The sequence below is a fragment of the Saimiri boliviensis genome, chromosome 3 (genome assembly GCF_048565385.1).
Source record: "Saimiri boliviensis isolate mSaiBol1 chromosome 3, mSaiBol1.pri, whole genome shotgun sequence".
NCBI classification, from domain to species: Eukaryota; Metazoa; Chordata; class Mammalia; order Primates; family Cebidae; genus Saimiri; species Saimiri boliviensis.
This window is the reverse complement of record NC_133451.1, coordinates 56917681-56932778: the sequence shown is the minus strand read 5'-3', so window position 1 is coordinate 56932778 and position 15098 is coordinate 56917681. Positions and strand designations below refer to the sequence as shown.

Below are 15098 nucleotides of genomic sequence, written 5' to 3'. Positions count from 1 at the left end.
TGTTTTGTCTCATTTTTCTTCCTCTTCATGGGATTCGTGTATCATTTCTCCTCCCTTTTTCTCTAATAAAGTGCAGATGCATCCTTTGGGATCTAGGCTGTCACCTTCACTGTCAGTGTCTTAGAAATATTGAATGAGTTTCCATGAAGTGCAAAGCACAGACCAATGACTTGGGGAAAAATAACAAGTGTGCCACTCTGTGCCCTCAAGGAGCATACCGATAAGGGAAAGGAACATGTGTACCACAAAATAAAATCCAATGTCTTAGTTGTTTAATAACTGAGGCAAGCACAGGGGGCATTTGGAAAACTGACATATGCACATAGGTCCACCCTATCACACAGTCAGGGAAAACTTAACAGAGAAACTAACATAAAGCAGGGCCTTGAAACATAGGTAGAAACATATTAATTAGACAAGAAGAGATAAGAAACTCCTAAGAGAGAAAATAGCCTATACAGAAAACATGTTCATAAAAGTCAGTTTTATTTTCTTAAGTAATGAATACTGTTGAAAATATAAGAAAATATACTGCATTACTTAAAACCGAAAAGTCAACCTTGTAATATTTGCTATTTACAAAATTAAAAGGCATGTCCACATATCAGCTTTGAGAACTAAGAATTATTTTGAAAATCATTGATAAATATTTATTTAAAAGCACAAGGATTAAATTTGTATTTGGATTACGAGACAGTAAATGTTACCTTTAATTTTTATTTTGTATGATTATTTACAAAATTCTCTAAAACAGGTGGTATCAATTTAAAAATACATAATTTTAATACATATATTTAAAACTAAATAATGTTAATGCAAAAATGGCTTAAAAAGAATAATAATAAAATATAATTTTAAGGTGAAAAAAATCTGTCAATGTCACTCGATTAATATATCTTAATGTAAAAAAAAAAAAAAAAAAAAAGGATAGTAGAAAAATAGAGTCCCACTAAAAAAGTAATGGTTATCTGGTAATTTCTAAATCTAAATTGGTATTCAACTAGTCCTCCACTAGTTGAATCTCTATAAATACTCATTTATTAAAGCCATTGCATTTTGATTTACAAACATTTCTTGGAGAAATATTTCACATTTTTGTTTATAAATCTTAGCTGCAGATTACTCACATACTTCATTTTACCCCTGCTTTTTGAACAGACACTGTATTACAACATACATGTGTACAACCATCTTTAATTGATTCACTGCTTTCATCAAACAATGAGTAGTTACTTTTTCTTTACATAAAGAAAACTTACCTTTAACAGACGGTCTTTCTAGCTCAGAGTCAAGGTGAATTGGTGGAGAAATGTATGAAACTTGTCCATGATGTGCCTGCCCTGTGGATCCAAAAAAAAAAAAATTTGATAAGAAGACATCGTGGGTATATCTTTCCCCTTTAAAAAATGTTTTTATGATATCAAATTATCTCACTCACTCCAAACTAAAATAGTAGCATAAATTATAGAGTGTAGACATATCTGCCCAAACATAAAAACAACGTGTCATCCAAACATCACTCAATTAAAGCAGTGCTTCTCTAATAATCTGAGTTGTTTCTTCTTCTTCTTCTCCTTCTTCTCCTTCTCCTTATTTCTTCTTCCTCTTCCTCTTCCGCTTTCTCTTCCGCTGCTGCTGCTGCTGCTGCTTCTTCTTCTTCTTCTTCTTCTTCTTCTTCTTCTTCTTCTTCTTCTTCTTCTTCTTCTTCTTCTTCTTCTTCTTCTTCTTTGTTATTGTTTCATTACAAATTTGTTGTGGAGTGATAATGTTAAAACCACAATAAAAATTAGTTATAAGGAAAAGTAAAAAAAAAAAAATCAAAGATAAGACATATAAAATAAAATCCTTATTTTTTGTTGTTAGATTAAATAAATATTATCTGGTCTATTTATTTACTGTAAGTATTTCTAAACTCTCTCAGTATCTGCATCTACTTCAGTGCAGCTCAGTAATAAAACAGTCTGCAGACTGGTATCCAATGTACAAATAACACTTTGAGAAATGTTTATCTAGATCATTTTACAATTATGATTGATTTTTATTTTACCTTTAAGATTCACCTCCACTACTTGAGTACAAAAGTATGCCTATCTGTATTTAATGAAAAAACGACTAACCATAATTTAAAGAGCAAGTAGCTAGATTAATTCTGTGTTCCTTGCAAAACATTCTATTAGCTAACATATATATTTGTAATATACTTTCTGTCTTATGAGATGAAAGAGGTAAAGTTAATTTTAAGGCCAAGATGCTGATTTGAAAAAGTGTTAGTTTAAATATAAAAGAATCATCTAATGCTCAAAGTAGCCATAGTATGTATACTGATAATAATACACAAATAGGATTTTGAGGCAAGGAAGCATAATTATAGAGTCAGTTCAATTTCTAAAGCTACTTTATATACAGAAGATTTGAGTGGGAGTGGAGGACTCACTACTTTCTTTCTACAATGGGAATATGCAGTTGTATATTTTACACATTTCCTATAGCAATTTACAGGGTTGTTAATCTCTTTTCCTAAACAAGGAAAGTTAATGATACATAGATTATGATAACAGTTGGAGTAACCTTCCCATTTCAAGTAATATTCAACTTGTAATAAACTCTGCTGATTCCTCTTATGAGGCACATTTCAAATAATTAATATGGCTCCCTGTTGATTGTAGCTGCCGTTGCTCCCAGCATTTTTCCAGCTAACAGCAGAGACAGTGGAGAGACTGTAATATACAGAGTCCCTCATAATGGTAACTAAGAATATTGCACATTTACTGGCCATGTTTCAGTGGAATACTAAAAACATTATTATAAAAAGAAATAAGACACCAATTGTGTACTGTTAGCAGTTCATGTTCAATAGAGTTTATTAAGAAGTTCAGATAATCTTAATTATAAAACCACCTGTTTATCTATGCAATATATTGGTTACAAATACATTTCTATTTTTAAGGTCCTGTGTCATTACATATAGATTGGTTTGAAACTTCATAGATCTTGTAAATACAAAAAAACAAAAACAAAAACAAAAACAAACAAACAAACAAAAAAAACCATTTACTTTATACTGGCTCAAAAGTCTTAGCATATAGAATAATACTGATTTTCTGTTTAATACTGGAACATAGCTTTCATCACCTATGACAATAACCACAAAACACTCATACATACATAATTTCCTTTAACCTAACCACCGTCACTATATGCTTCGTTAATACATGCACATTTTAAAACCAAAGAATAGTGGCAATAGCAAAATGGGGGAGTAGCTTGTTAATTAGTTTTGATTATATTTACCCTAGGTAAAATGATACATTTGTATGGAGATTATATATATGTGTGTGTGTGTGTGTGTGTATATATATATATATATATATATATATATATATATATATATGCCCACACCAACAGACATACATCCATACATATATCTTAATAAAGCATAATTCACATATCATAAAAATCACCCATTTTAAGTATACAATTCAATAGTTTTCAATATATTCACAGAGTTATGCAACCACCACCACAACCAATTTTAGAACCTTTTAATCAAAACAAAAAAAGTCCTTAAGTTCATCAGCAGTTGCTCCTCATTTCCTCCCAAGCCATCTCAGCTCTAGGCAGCCATTAATCTACCTTTTGTCTCTGTAGATCTGGCTATTCGGGATTTTTCATACGAATGAAATTATAAAATATGTGTTTGTATATTTTGTGATAAGCTTCTTTCACTCAATGTAACTTAAAAACACTCATCCATTGTTGTAGCACAAAGTAGTACTTTACTCCTTTTCCTAAATAATATTTCATTGCATAGACATACTACATTTAATTTATCCATACATCAATTCATGAACATTTAGAATCATTTCCACTTCTTGACTATTGCCAACAATGCTGTTTTGAGCCTTCATGTTCAAATTTTTATGTGCATCTTTCTTGGATATATATTCATGAGTGGAGTTACTGTGTCATATGGTAATGCTATGGGTAACCTTTTGAGAAACTGTCAGACTGACTTCCAAAGAGGCTGTACTATCTTACTTTTCGATAACAGAATATAAAGGTCCCAATGACATGTAGATATTTTGAGATTTTATTTATTTAAGGTGATAGTATAGTTAAGTAACCATTGATCAGATTTTGATATGATTAATATTATAATGATTATAAAATCTGGGAAAGAAACAATCTCCCTGAGTGTAGAAAGATAAGGCAGAGCATTTGAGCCAGAAATTATGTCCCCATTGTGAGGGTTGAAGGGGAAAAATCACCTAATGAACAGAAAAACAATATAAAAAAAACTTGCGTTCTAAAATGAATGTTGACTATCCATTGTCAAGTATGCCAAAGAAGTAAAAATTTCATGGGTCTGCTCAAAAAAGCCTAGTGCTGCAGCAAAAATCCAAAGGCCATTTTGGATTCTGGAAAAGGCTTTATTTTTCTATCTTCAATCTCTTTTTCAACTTCCATTTAATTTCTATTTTATTAAGAAACCCTGTGCAGTTTCTACTAAAGTTCAAATAGAAAAAGGACTTGACCAGCATTTGGTACAGGAAAAGGCTCTTCTCTCTTTCTGCTGTCAATACTTTCCCTTTACATCTGAGCATAGAATTCAATTTATAGAACCATGGAACTAGGACAGAGAAAGACATTTGATAGCTTATATTCCAGAATCCACATTTTAGAATGAGAAAACTGACATCTTGAGAGGTTGGAAACTTTTTCCAAAGTCAAACGAAGGTGGTGGTTGTCAAGAGTGGTGACAGTGGCTGGTTAGAAAGTGGATGCTTTACAGCTAGCCTGTAGAAAACTGCCAACAATCCTCATCCTTACCTCTCCAGCCTCCCTTAGAAAAAGCATTATTTTAAAGATGTATGGGGCATAATCCTTCATGTGTGTTGAGACATTAAAAATACTGAGAGCTATTTATTTATGAAAATACAATTTTTCCGCATAAGTATAGGTTCAGTTTAGTTTAATGAGTAAGATCATGACCTCAGAAGCAGGACAGACTGCGTTTCTACTCCAATTTTGCCACTTACTAGTCATATAACCCAACTAGCTAAGTGACAATCAAGTCGCGTCACTTCTATGTGGCTTAATTTTCTCATTTGTTTAATAAGGATTATAACAGCACTGACCTCATGGGGTGTTCTGAAGAATAGATGAATTTATACATAGGTAGTCATTAAAACAATGCTTAGTACATAGAAGATCACGTAGTAATTTTTAGCTATTATTATCACTAGAAGTTCATTCTTTCATTCATTAATTCATCAGGCACAGGTACCTTTCTAGGTGTTTGGCATACATCAAAAACCATAATAAATGAGAGTCAATTCTCTTATGCAGAGTGAGATGAAAACAAGCAGTAAACATAATAAATACATGAATTATTTCATATGTGCAAGATGCTTAGGGTAATGGGAGCAACTTAGGTTAAAGGGTATCTGGAGTGGGATGAGCAACTAGCAATTTTAAATAGGGTGCTCAAGAAAAGCCTAATTTGATTTTCATGAGCAGAACTTACAGAGTTTAAGAGATGGCAAGAGGTAATATCTGACTTTTATGAGAAACTCTAAAAGGATAAATGCATAGATAAAGGCTCAAACATAATTTTAAAAAGTAAAACTTACAGAAGTAAATATGCTGCTATCAGATGCTTTTTCCCTAACCCATTTATTACAAATTCTACATATATTCATAGAAATATTAATAATGTCTTCATCGACCAATGGATAAAAGAAGATATCAGTAAACTAAGAAGATATGCAATTGGGAAAATGAACACAACTTTCTTCTTAAAGCAAAACCATAAAACCCCCATTGATTTCTACAGTTATACCATTTTTCAACTCAACTTTTCCCCATTTTCCATATAGTGCTGTAAACAAGTTTAATAGTTTATGGTCCTCCAGGCAGATTTCATGCCTTCTTTTTTGTTGTTGTTGTTGTTTGCTTTAAATTTTTCAACTGCTGATCATGATTATTTTACTTTAGTGATATGACATTTCTGCTCTTTAAAGACAATAAAATGGATGCCACATCTTTTCTCCTGAGGTTTTTAAATAATACTATCATTTTGCTTTTATAACGTTTTGGATGTTAGTAAGTTATATATATCCCCTCTACTACAATAATAACTCCATGTGGGGAAGAGGGAACCCACACCATACTGCATTTAAAAATGGCATGTGGAATTATTCTAAGTTTTTAAAACACTGTGAAAGTAGCTCTAATCCTCCAAAAAAAAAAAAAAAAAAAGCCTGATTTCTTGTTGGAAATAATCTCTACTGCTGAAAAAAAGAAACATAGATCAATGTGTTGTTTGTGCTGATGGAAAATTGGGCATGCCTAGCACTACAACAGCTTGATTTTTTTTGTCTTAAAATCCCACTCTGACTATAACCATATGGCATTTATAAAGTCGGCTCTCAGGTGATGATGTAAACACCAATCGAAAGTCATGATCAAAGAAAAGCTGTGTAAAGTCATTTTGATACTTATCCTCTTATTCTGGTTACTTTTTTCTCCTCTTCATCCTAATAATCCTACACATTTGCAGTGAATTTAGTAAAGTATGAGCTAGCAGAGAAACAACTACTTGCTTGACTTATCCCAGACATAAAGTCATTGATGGAGGTGCAAAGGCCTTTGACGGGCTTCTCCCTAGTGGATATTACTTGCTGTACAGAAAACATGGAGTAATTTGAAGCAAACGTAACTTTGTGTTTGTCTGTGTATTTCATTCGGCATCTGCTCCTGTTCTGTGGTTGTTATTAAGTATACCATATGAATAAGACAACACTATTCCTCTACTGAGAGATCTCATTCTTAATGCAGGACTAAGCAGTAACAGGAAGGTCTGATATATACCTTGATAAGGGAGAGAGAGAAGGGCGCAGCAGTGGCACTTAATTGAGGTAAGTGAAGTGAGGGACAAGCGGTACCTGGAGAAAGCTGAGATCTGAGGGAAGAGCAGGTCCTAGTCCAGTGAGAGACTGGTAGTGTATGGTGGGGGGGGCACAGAAGGAACATTTTGAGTGGATGCCTACAGATCACAGGAGTGAGAGAAATAAGGGACAGAGAACCACATGCCAAAAAGATGATTTAAAAAGAATTAAAACTTGGGGAGGCTGAGAAGGGTAGATCACGAGGTCAGGAGATGGAGACCATCCTGGCCAATATAGTGAAACCCCATCTCTACTAGAAATACAAAAATTAGCTGGGCGTGGTGGCACATGCCTATAATCCCAGCTACTCAGGAGGCTGAAGCAGGAGAATCACTTGAATCAGGGAGAATGAGGTTGCAGTGATCCAAGATTGTGCCATTGCATTCTAGCCTGGTAATACAGCAGGGACTCCATCACACAAAATGAAAAAAAAAAAAAAAAAAAAAAAAAAAAGAATTAAAACTTCAGAGATGTACTAATGAAAGAAGAAAATAAAAGCACAGGCTTATCACCCAGCTTTAACAATCAATTCAGGGCTATATTGTTTCACCTCCTTCTTCCCATGCTGCTTTTCCCCTCCCAGAATATTCTGAAGCATATCCAGGACATATAATTTCATTTGTAAATTATTCGAGACTCATTTGTAAAATATACAGGGCTTCTTAATACCATTATGGTACCTAAAAATTAAGAAAATACATTTTGGAAATGAATTTAGTATGAAATTCAATACAGTAATTGTTATGAAGAAATCAATTAATCTGAAAGAGATGAATATCTCTTAGCCTGCAGAATATCACCTTGGTCCTCGTATTGAAACTGCATTGCCACGGGAAATGCTTTATATTTATGTTTAATTTCAAGTACTCACAGATACAGAGGGGAATTTATTTTATAAAACTATAAAAATGCTTTTCTTTCATTCACTAGAAAAATAGTCTTGGTTAAATGACAAATGTTAATTTTGAAAGCACCATTAACAAAATATATTTCATTAAGTCTCAAAAATCTATTGTAGCAACCATTACTACAAAAAACATTAAAAGAAAGAAAATTTTAAAAAATCATAGCAATTAATTTTTGCAAAGATTGAGAAAAATAATGCCTCAACACAAATAATGACAAAAGAGAAAAAATGTGAATGAGCTTTCATTAATTCCCTCATTACTAATTTGTTAATTTGAACAATATGTAATGTGTGCCAACTATGTGATTGATACCAAGTACTGAAAATAAGCTGGTGAACTCTTAACTCTTGGAACTTACAATCAAATATATAAAATTATAGATTTCAATTGAGAAATCAGTTTGCTAAAGGAAAGGGAGCGCAAAGATTATGTGTGTGACTCATAGTAGGTGTTTTAAAATATTTTTTATTATTTCTTGTTGATAAGAAAGACAAAAATAATCTTGATAACTGAGAAGTAAAATCTCTTTGGTGTGACTCAGGAAAGACTGGTAGAGGAACAAACAAAAAGCGGACACTGTGACCATGCAAGACAATATCATTTGTCACATTTATACTCCCAGTTCTCTTGTGCTATTTGAAAATATGATTAAGCATATTATATACTACTTTTGAAAAAAGAGAGAAAAAGATGAGGCATTTTCTGTGATATTTTACTTATGCCAAAATTTACATAAAGGGCATAGTTTATGAATTTCTTGAATCTGTATTTTTACTTAAAAATTAATTCATCTATCAAAGCTTGACATCAAAAGAAGATGCCAATTATTTAAACCTTTTCAACATGCAGCCTAAATATCACATTCCAAGAAAACAAAAATGATGAGGTTGGCTCTATATTCAAATTCTGTTATGAAAATTTATTTAATATTTATGATTTTGTATGCTCCAGGAATTATATATTAAATAGAAAAATACTAATAGCAAGTGTGTGCAATATAATTTATATATTTACATATATTACATATCTTTTGTTTATATATAAATACACACACACACACACACACACACACACACCCCTTGGCTACCCACAAATGACTGTAAAATTTCTAAAACACTTTAAAATTTGTTATAATTTTAAAGACAATGAAACCAAAACATCGTTTCACTTTTCTAACCTGCCTTTATTGGAAGAGTGACCTAAATGAAAACATTCAGTGATGACTAAATGGGATAAATCAGATATAAAACTCCTTGAGTGTTGGAAGCATGAACTGCAGCTCATATGTGTTCTCTCTTATTCTAGGACCTGCTAGAATGTCTGAGACATTGTAAGAGCTCAGTGCATTTCTGGTGAAAACACACATGAATGACAAAAGAAAGTAAGGCAAATGATAAAATTACTACATTTCAAATCATAAACAAGAGAAACATTGAAATTCTGGGGAAATTTCAAAAATTACAATAAATTCACACTGCAACTAATTCTGTTTGAGAAATGTTGCAAATTTGATAGAAATGTTAACTCTCAATCTACCCATTTTCTGGCAGAAAATATTCATAGAGTTCTTAAAAAGGTCTCTACCAAACGAAGGATATAACAATTCACCAACTAGTGATTTTAACCCAATGCACTTATGTAAAGTAGATATTTAAACTTACTCTCTTATGTACTTTTCTCTGTTTTATTTTTGCAAAATAATAAACTATTAGATAGAGGGCAATTGTATCATTAAAGTAAACTATAATATGAAAAACTTGGATTAATTGGCACCATATTTCTATTATCCATCTATTTAACAGAACTGAACATAGTTGCTGCTATAAAGAAAATATTGAAATTATGTGTTTAAGATAAAGGGTTATCGTGCTGGAAAAAAGTGATATTGGAATTATTTGAAAGGAGAACTAGCAGGAGACAATTTGCCTCTAGAACCACAGAAGCTAACAATAAGAATAAAACTATAAGCCAGGGAAGTCACAACAAAGAGGTTTGTTCCCTAGAGGACACAGGCAGGAAGCTAGCCTGCTGTGCTTATGTTTTTAAAGTTCTGCTTTAAAGCCTATCTTTGCATGCTAAGAAAAACATAATGTGGTAAAATTTCTTTTCCTCCCTGCTGATAGATCAGAAAACATTCAGTAGCACTAATTCAAAAAACAGAATAAGAAAGCATGTTAAAAGCACAGGAAACAAAGTTCATAGGTGGATTGCAACAAAATGCTAATCCCTCGTGCCAAACCCCTCCCCACAAGGAAGTCTCTAAGATACAAAATGCAGCAGGCTGAATTTGACTGAATAAATGTTATCTATGATGAAGTGAGACAATATAGATCTCAAAGTAAAAGCTATTCATCATGTATTACTCTCAAATAATGGCCAATAGGCATTCTTTCTATCAGCTCTTCAGTCAGTAGGCCTTAAAGAAGGCAGATCTATAAGGGAATTAGCATGAGGTCTTTCAATACCAGAGTCATAGAAAACTAAGTGTAGCTCAACTTAGTTCAGAGAAGAGTGAAAAAAATTTAATATATCCATTATGGGTCCAGTGTTCAAAGAAGTTCTTTACACATATAATGATATGGTTAAGCAAAATAATAAAGAATCAGAGGAGGAGGTTTTTAGCAGAAAATATATAAAGGTTTGTGTGTCCAATCAACTGTTCTTATAAAGAAAAGAGACAAGGAGACCCTTACTTTCCTATAATTAGTCCAGAATCTTCCCTTCCTTTTCATCAATCCAAGTGATCTGTGAGAGGATCTGTCAAGAAGTAGGCCCAGCAGGACTTGACAGCGTGTTAGTTAGTTGATTGAGATCAATACATGCCCCCAAAGACCTGAATGCAGAAAGTTCCTTGCAAAGGTATTGCATGAATAGGTTTACAAAAATGAGATAAGAATGACCCAGTATAAAGAGACCGGATTGGCACATAAAGAAATTAAAAAATATGGCTATTCTCCCCAGGATCATGACAGTGAATTTTACCACCTAATTCTTTCAAGATAATTTAAAATATATCATTGTATAGAATAAAACTGCCTGTAGTGAAATTCTGACAACTCCCCTCTGTGTGCTAAAATGCCGTCACCCGAGAAGTTTGAATTCTTTGGGCAAATTGTTCATTTTTGACAGATTTATCCTACTTTTATGTTTGCAGTATTAATCAAAGGAATTTGGAACAGTTAAAATTTAGCTTTACAGTCAAAGAATAGGAAGCATTATTAGCATAATTTGGAGGTGCTAGGCATTTATATTAAAGTTGTCTATAAAAAGTAAAAATTGTCATTGAAATGAAATATTTATAAGGTAACAGTATAGAGTGTGATTGATTTTAAGATACCATATATTAGACTCCAGTAGAAATATCATTTCATAGTCATGCCATGTTATTCAATAGTTTTATGTTTTCTTAGTATTTCTAAAATGGTCATCCCATTTCATTATTTCAATTTAATATAAGATTAAATGAGCCACTTGGTTCCTATTACATGTCCATTTTGGTTTCCTTTACCATATAAAAAAAAAAAACATGATATTTCAAGGTAATGACTACTAAAGCAAAGAAAGAGAGAGTGAATGAGTGAGATGTCACAGTGAAAGATGAATAGAGTTCTATGTTATAGATGAATAGAGCTTTCTCTCATATCACAGATTCCAAGATTAAATATTTAGAAAATTTATGTATTAAATCAGACATGTTTACCTAATAACATGTTCCAACTAATGCTTGTTAAAATTCTAGAGAACACTTGAAATGGGGAAAAGTGGAAGAGGTGACTTTAATATAATATAAAAATTCATAATTTAGAATTTCAATATTAACTCAAACAATACCTTTGACTCTTCCATAAACCAAGGCTCAAATAATTTTTTCACATAATTCCAGCATGAAAAATCAAGCATAATCAATTTCAGACAATTTACTTTATGCTTAAACAACAACAACAAAACTTTGTCCATTTAAATGTTCACTAGGCTATGTACTATCATTGGGGAGTTTTCATAGTTTTAGTTTAATTTGAATGTTTTAAAGATTCTCACTGACACCACTAGTTAATGGAAAGAAAATCCTGCATACATATTACAGCCTTATTTTTTTCCTTCAAGAAAATAGCATCTGATAGTCTATTAAGTTGCCTCATGTAGGATTAGAAGCAGTAATTCTTATTCATAAAGGATTTTTCTTTTAACAATCATATTTTGGAGAAATAAGCAAAGCAGCAATAAAAAAGACATCAAGATATCTTTATAAAAAACAAAACATCTCTACTAGAGTAGATTTGGAAGATTTTTTTACTGTGTCATAAATTTATATGCCTAATGCATCCCTTGTTTCCAGATACCACATATACCATTCAATGTTAATCCTGCTCAGTTTAAGTAGTGTGGGAGGGGCTTACCCTCTCCAGTACCTCTAAAATAGGAGAGTTGAATTGATTACCCAGGTTTGGCCATTCAGAGAGTTTTATCAAGTATGTCAGAAAGCCCAATCAGATTGTTTCCTAATGACCAGTGAGCAGTGCTCACAGAGAGAAAGAACACTCCTTCTACAAGAACATGAGGACTATAAAAAATACAGTTTGAAGATGCCTGTGGTCATCTTGTTGATATCTGGAAAAAAAATATCTGAAAAAGGAGCCAATCACAGAAGCACGTAGCATTATAGTGATGGTGTGAGACAAAAGCTTTATAGCAGAATATGAACTTTTTATGTCTGAAGTAATCCTCACTCTTTGAAAGTCCAGTTACCTGAGAGATTGAATTCCTTATTTTAGTTTTGGCGAATTTGAGTTGGGTTTTCTCACCTTGAAACAAAAGCAACTTGACTGACATTGTGTGTGCAAACGTGCATATGTGTCTTGGAAGCAAAAATATTTTCTTCCTTTAATAAGTTCATCAGCTCTTTTTCTTTGGCCATTCAAAAGATTACTTACATGGCTTCAATTCAACTAATTCAGCCACATTTAATTCAATGGACACATCTTAATATATTGCTTTGAGAATGAGAATATTCAGAGGGCTAGTATATGATCATTTCAAAATTATTTATTATCCGTGCTCTTCAAGTGCTCATTAGGTAGCAATAGAGGGGAGAAAACTTGGAAATTTCAGACAGAAATGTCTGCAAATAAAAAATAAACATGGTATATCACATGCTAGTGGGAAACACTCATTTATATTTTATATATATTCAGAGAATATGAAATTACTAAGGGATTAAAAAGCATATTCATTACTGAAAAATTATTTCAAAATTCAAAATTTTTGAGGTACTGTTGTGTCTTGATAACATATTTTAGGGACATTAGGCATAAGTGAAGACCCTTAACAAATCCTACTGTAAACAACTTATATTATGGAATGCTGGACTTATTGTATACTCATTTGGTATAAAAAGAGCAATTGATGCCTTATACTATTAGGCATCACAATAGCCCTCATTTCTTTCTTTATGTATTTCATTGCTAAGTGATTTAAAATGCCACAGTCCAAAGTTCTACTTGTTATAAGAAACTATGATTTCAAAGAAGCAATGCTGACTATTTCAATTTATTCTACTACAAAACACTTTACCTTCTTGACATAAATGTGAGAGTCTATTTTTTAAAAACAGGTTGAATCAATAGAGTTTAAATCCACTCCTAATTTAATGAAAAGTCTCTTTCACATCATGCCATATATGAATCATTGTTTCTTAACATTTTACATAAGGTGCTGAGCTGTCTTCAAATAGCCTTGATGTTCTAAAAATTGTTCATAGAAATGTGATCAATATCTAAAGAAAGATATCACATAAACCTACCAAAAGCCATTATCCGTAGCTTCCACTTTCGTGATGGCTTTAGCAAAATGGCTTTACCAAGTACTAATCACTAACCTTATTTCTAAGAAAAGCATATTCTGAAATATATTCTCTGTACAGAAGAGCCATGATGTTTTCACCCACAGGTGTAAACTAGAAAAGCAATGTTGAATACTAATGTGCTGAATCATTTGCCACAGAACATTTGAGGAGATGCTATGCTTAGGCAGATATGCAGCTAGCAGACCTTCTCAATGATCTTTTCAACTTGATCAAATTCCAGTTAACTGCGTAGACAGAAGACCTGTTTGTATAAACCAGGTATAAAGATCAATACTGAAACTGGCTGAAGAAGTTACAAAAAAGCCATCTGTCTTATCTGCTATAAGGTGTATTTCAGAGAAAAAAAAATAAATTGTAATTCTAGAACATTCTCATCATATCATCTTGACAGTATTGTATACAAAGAGGAATAATTTTCATGAAAATCCTTTTAGAAGTATGCCTGATGCCTAATTGATTCTGATACTGAGAAGGCTCTAGAGTAATTTAGTCTAAAACTACCTGCTCACGGTAACCCATTGAAAGAAACTTAATTATTAGAAAATGACCAAAAATTTCTGAACAAATATTTTCAGTTATTTTCTAGAATAATTCTAGGAGAGCTTCCCTATGAAAACAACTTGCCAGACATTAACTTTTTTAAGAAAACATTTTTATTAACATTATTGAAATTATTCTTACTTAAATGCAACTCTGCAACAATTGACCTACAAGAAGACACCGTAGACTAGAATGGATCCTCTACAATAGACTCATGAAAATAATCAGCTAATGGGTTGTGCCAACTTTTCTCAGCGTGCAAAGTGTCACTCAATGCTCCAAAACAACAGTCATTCCTCCTAAATTTCATGATGATAGCTCAGATTCTGTCTCAACTGTATTTACTAGGAGCAACTTTAAAATATTATGTATGTATCTATCCAAGTTATAGTTGTATATCTATATATCTCCTATATACAATATACACATACATTATTTTTCCTGTTTCTGTTTCATTTCTTTGCTCATTGTTACAGATGGTTAAGAAGGTTTCTTGCCGGGCACGGTGGCTCAAGCCTGTAATCCCAGCACTTTGGGAGGCCGAGACGGGTGGATCACAAGGTCAAGAGATCGAGACCATCCTGGTCAACATGGTGAAACCCCGTCTCTAATAAATTAGCTGGGCATGGTGGCACGTGCCTGTAATCCCAGCTACTCAGGAGGCTGAGGCAGGAGAATTGCCTGAACCCAGGAGGCGGAGGTTGTGGTGAGCCGAGATCGCGCCATTGCACTCCAGCCTGGGTAACGAGAGCGAAACTCCGTCTCAAAAAAAAAAAAAAAAAAAAAAAAAGAAGGTTTCTTTTTGCTAGCCCTTACAAGGCTGAGCCAAAATAAGTT

General features: G+C 32.7%; 1 protein-coding gene across 32 annotated transcripts in view; it reads right to left on the bottom strand.

The window, feature by feature from the left end:
* Positions 1-15098, bottom strand: part of ADGRL3 (adhesion G protein-coupled receptor L3) — an 846433-nt gene that overhangs the window by 253871 nt on the left and 577464 nt on the right. For all 32 annotated transcript variants that reach the window (XR_012516839.1, XM_074396184.1, XM_074396178.1 and 29 more), the window contains one exon: positions 1260-1340. Coding sequence is in view for 31 of the 32 variants with exons in the window: in XM_074396184.1 (XP_074252285.1) it covers positions 1260-1340 (81 nt within the window). In the remaining variant the exon portion in view is untranslated. The remainder of the gene's footprint in view (positions 1-1259; positions 1341-15098) is intronic.